At 40.9% G+C, this 2,340-nt stretch overlaps 1 protein-coding gene across 1 annotated transcript; it reads left to right on the top strand.

Annotated features, from left to right (window-relative positions):
• Positions 1–476: 476 nt before the first annotated feature.
• Positions 477–1,781, top strand: LOC126944398 (nucleophosmin-like). The gene has a single exon (XM_050773845.1). It carries the CDS (start codon positions 582–584, stop codon positions 1,464–1,466), a length of 885 nt encoding a protein of 294 aa, XP_050629802.1. The 5' UTR covers positions 477–581; the 3' UTR covers positions 1,467–1,781.
• The last annotated feature ends 559 nt before the right edge of the window (positions 1,782–2,340 follow it).

Here is a 2,340-nt window from a genome sequence, read left to right as displayed (position 1 = left end):
ACCTTTTTAAATGTTATAGGCATTGCATACTGTATTCTTACAATAAAGTAAGCTGGGGGAAAGAAAATGTTATTAAGAAAATCACAAGGAAGAGAAAATATATTTGCTATTTATTAAGTGGAAGTGGATCATCATAAAGTTTTCCATCCTCATCATCTTCAGGTTTAAGTTAATCGAAAGTAACATTCAGAGAAACAAAGATTTGTGATACGCTCGGCACAGTGGCTCACGCCTGTAATTCCAGGGTTTTGGGAGACCAAGGGAGGAGGATTGCTTGAGGCCATGAGTTCAAGACCAACCTGAGCAACACAGCAAGATCCCTTCTCCACAATAAAATTTAATGATTAGTAGGCTGAGGAGGAGAAGGAAGTGGAGGGGTTGGTTTTGCTGTCTCGGGGTGGCAGAAGGGGAAGAGGTGGAGGAGGCAGCAGGTGAGCCAGGAGAGGCAGGCACACTCAGTGCCACTTTTATTGAAAAAATTTGCTCCCTGGTGTGATTCCGTCCTGTGCGGCTGTTCTCTGGAGCAGCGTTCGTTTATCTCCGTCCGCCTTCTCTCCCACCTAAGTGCGTGCCGCCACCTGATGGAAGATTCGATGGACATGGACATGAGCCCCCTGAGGCCCCAGAACTATCTTTTCGGTTGTGAACTAAAGGCCGACAAAGATGATCACTTTAAGGTGGATAATGATGAAAATGAGCACCAGTTATCTTTAAGAACGGTCAGTTTAGGGGCTGGTGCAAAGGATGAATTGTACATTGTTGAAGCAGAGGCAATGAATTATGAAGGCAGTCCAATTAAAGTAACACTGGCAACTTTGAAAATGTCTGTACAGCCAACGGTTTCCCTTGGGGCCTTTGAAATAACACCACCAGTGGTCTTAAGGTTGAAGTGTGGTTCAGGGCCAGTGCATATTAGTGAACAGCACTTAGTAGCTGTGGAGGAAGATGCAGAGTCAGAAGATGAAGAGGAGGAGGATGTGAAACTCTTAAGTATATCTGGAAAGCGGTCTGCCCCTGGAGGTGGTAGCAAGGTTCCACAGAAAAAAGTAAAACTTGCTGCTGATGAAGATGATGATGATGATGAAGATGATGATGATGAAGATGATGATGATGATGATGATTTTGATGATGAGGAAGCTGAAGAAAAAGCACCAGTGAAGAAATCTATACGAGATACTCCAGCCAAAAATGCACAAAAGTCAAATCAGAATGGAAAAGACTCAAAACCATCATCAACACCAAGATCAAAAGGACAAGAATCCTTCAAAAAACAGGAAAAAACTCCTAAAACACCAAAAGGACCTAGTTCTGTAGAAGACATTAAAGCAAAAATGCAAGCAAGTATAGAAAAAGGTGGTTCTCTTCCCAAAGTGGAAGCCAAGTTCATCAATTATGTGAAGAATTGCTTCCAGATGACTGACCAAGAGGCTATTCAAGATCTCTGGCAGTGGAGGAAGTCTCTTTAAGAAAATAGTTTAAACAATTTGTTAAAAATTTTCCGTCTTATTTCATTTCTGTAACAGTTGATATCTGGCTGTCCTTTTTATAATGCAGAGTGAGAACTTTCCCTACCGTGTTTGATAAATGTTGTCCAGGTTCCATTGCCAAGAATGTGTTGTCCAAAATGCCTGTTTAGTTTTTAAAGATGGAACTCCACCCTTTGCTTGGTTTTAAGTATGTATGGAATGTTATGGTAGGACATAGTAGTAGCGGTGGTCAGACATGGAAATGGTGGGGAGACAAAAATATACATGTGAAATAAAACTCAGTATTTTAATTAAAAAAAAAAAATTTGCATATAAGTGGTCCCTTGTAGTTCAAATCAGTATTGTTCAGAGGTAAAATGTACTTATCATTCTAATCTCAACTCAAATGTCATTTTCCATAGATGTTTCTTGACCTCTCCAGGATGAGTTGGTGACTTTTTTTTTTAAGCTTTATTTTAGGTTTGAGGATACTGTGCAGGTTTGTTGTACAGGTAAACTTGTTTCATGGGGGTTTGTTGTACAGATTATTTCAACATCCAGATATTAAGCCTAGTACCCAACAGTTATTTTTCCCGCTCCTCTCCCTCCTCCCAACCTCCACCCTCAAGTAGACCCCAGTGTCTGTTGTTCACTTCTTTGTGTTCATGAGTTCTCATCATTTAGGTCCCACTTATAAGTGAGAACAGGCAGCATTTGGTTTTCTGTTCCTGTGTTAGTGACTCTCATTTTCTCTTGCATAGCACCTGTATCATGAGCACATTTAATAATTCATTGCATTCTGGTGCTTCCCTGGACACCTTAGAGGCAGAGAGGAAAAAGAGCCATGTCTGCTGTTTTCCCAACATGTAGCATA

The sequence above is a fragment of the Macaca thibetana genome, chromosome 20 (assembly GCF_024542745.1).
Source record: "Macaca thibetana thibetana isolate TM-01 chromosome 20, ASM2454274v1, whole genome shotgun sequence".
Classification (NCBI taxonomy): domain Eukaryota; kingdom Metazoa; phylum Chordata; class Mammalia; order Primates; family Cercopithecidae; genus Macaca; species Macaca thibetana.
The sequence above is the reverse complement of the archived record's forward strand: the minus strand, read 5'-3'. Positions and strand labels throughout refer to the sequence as shown.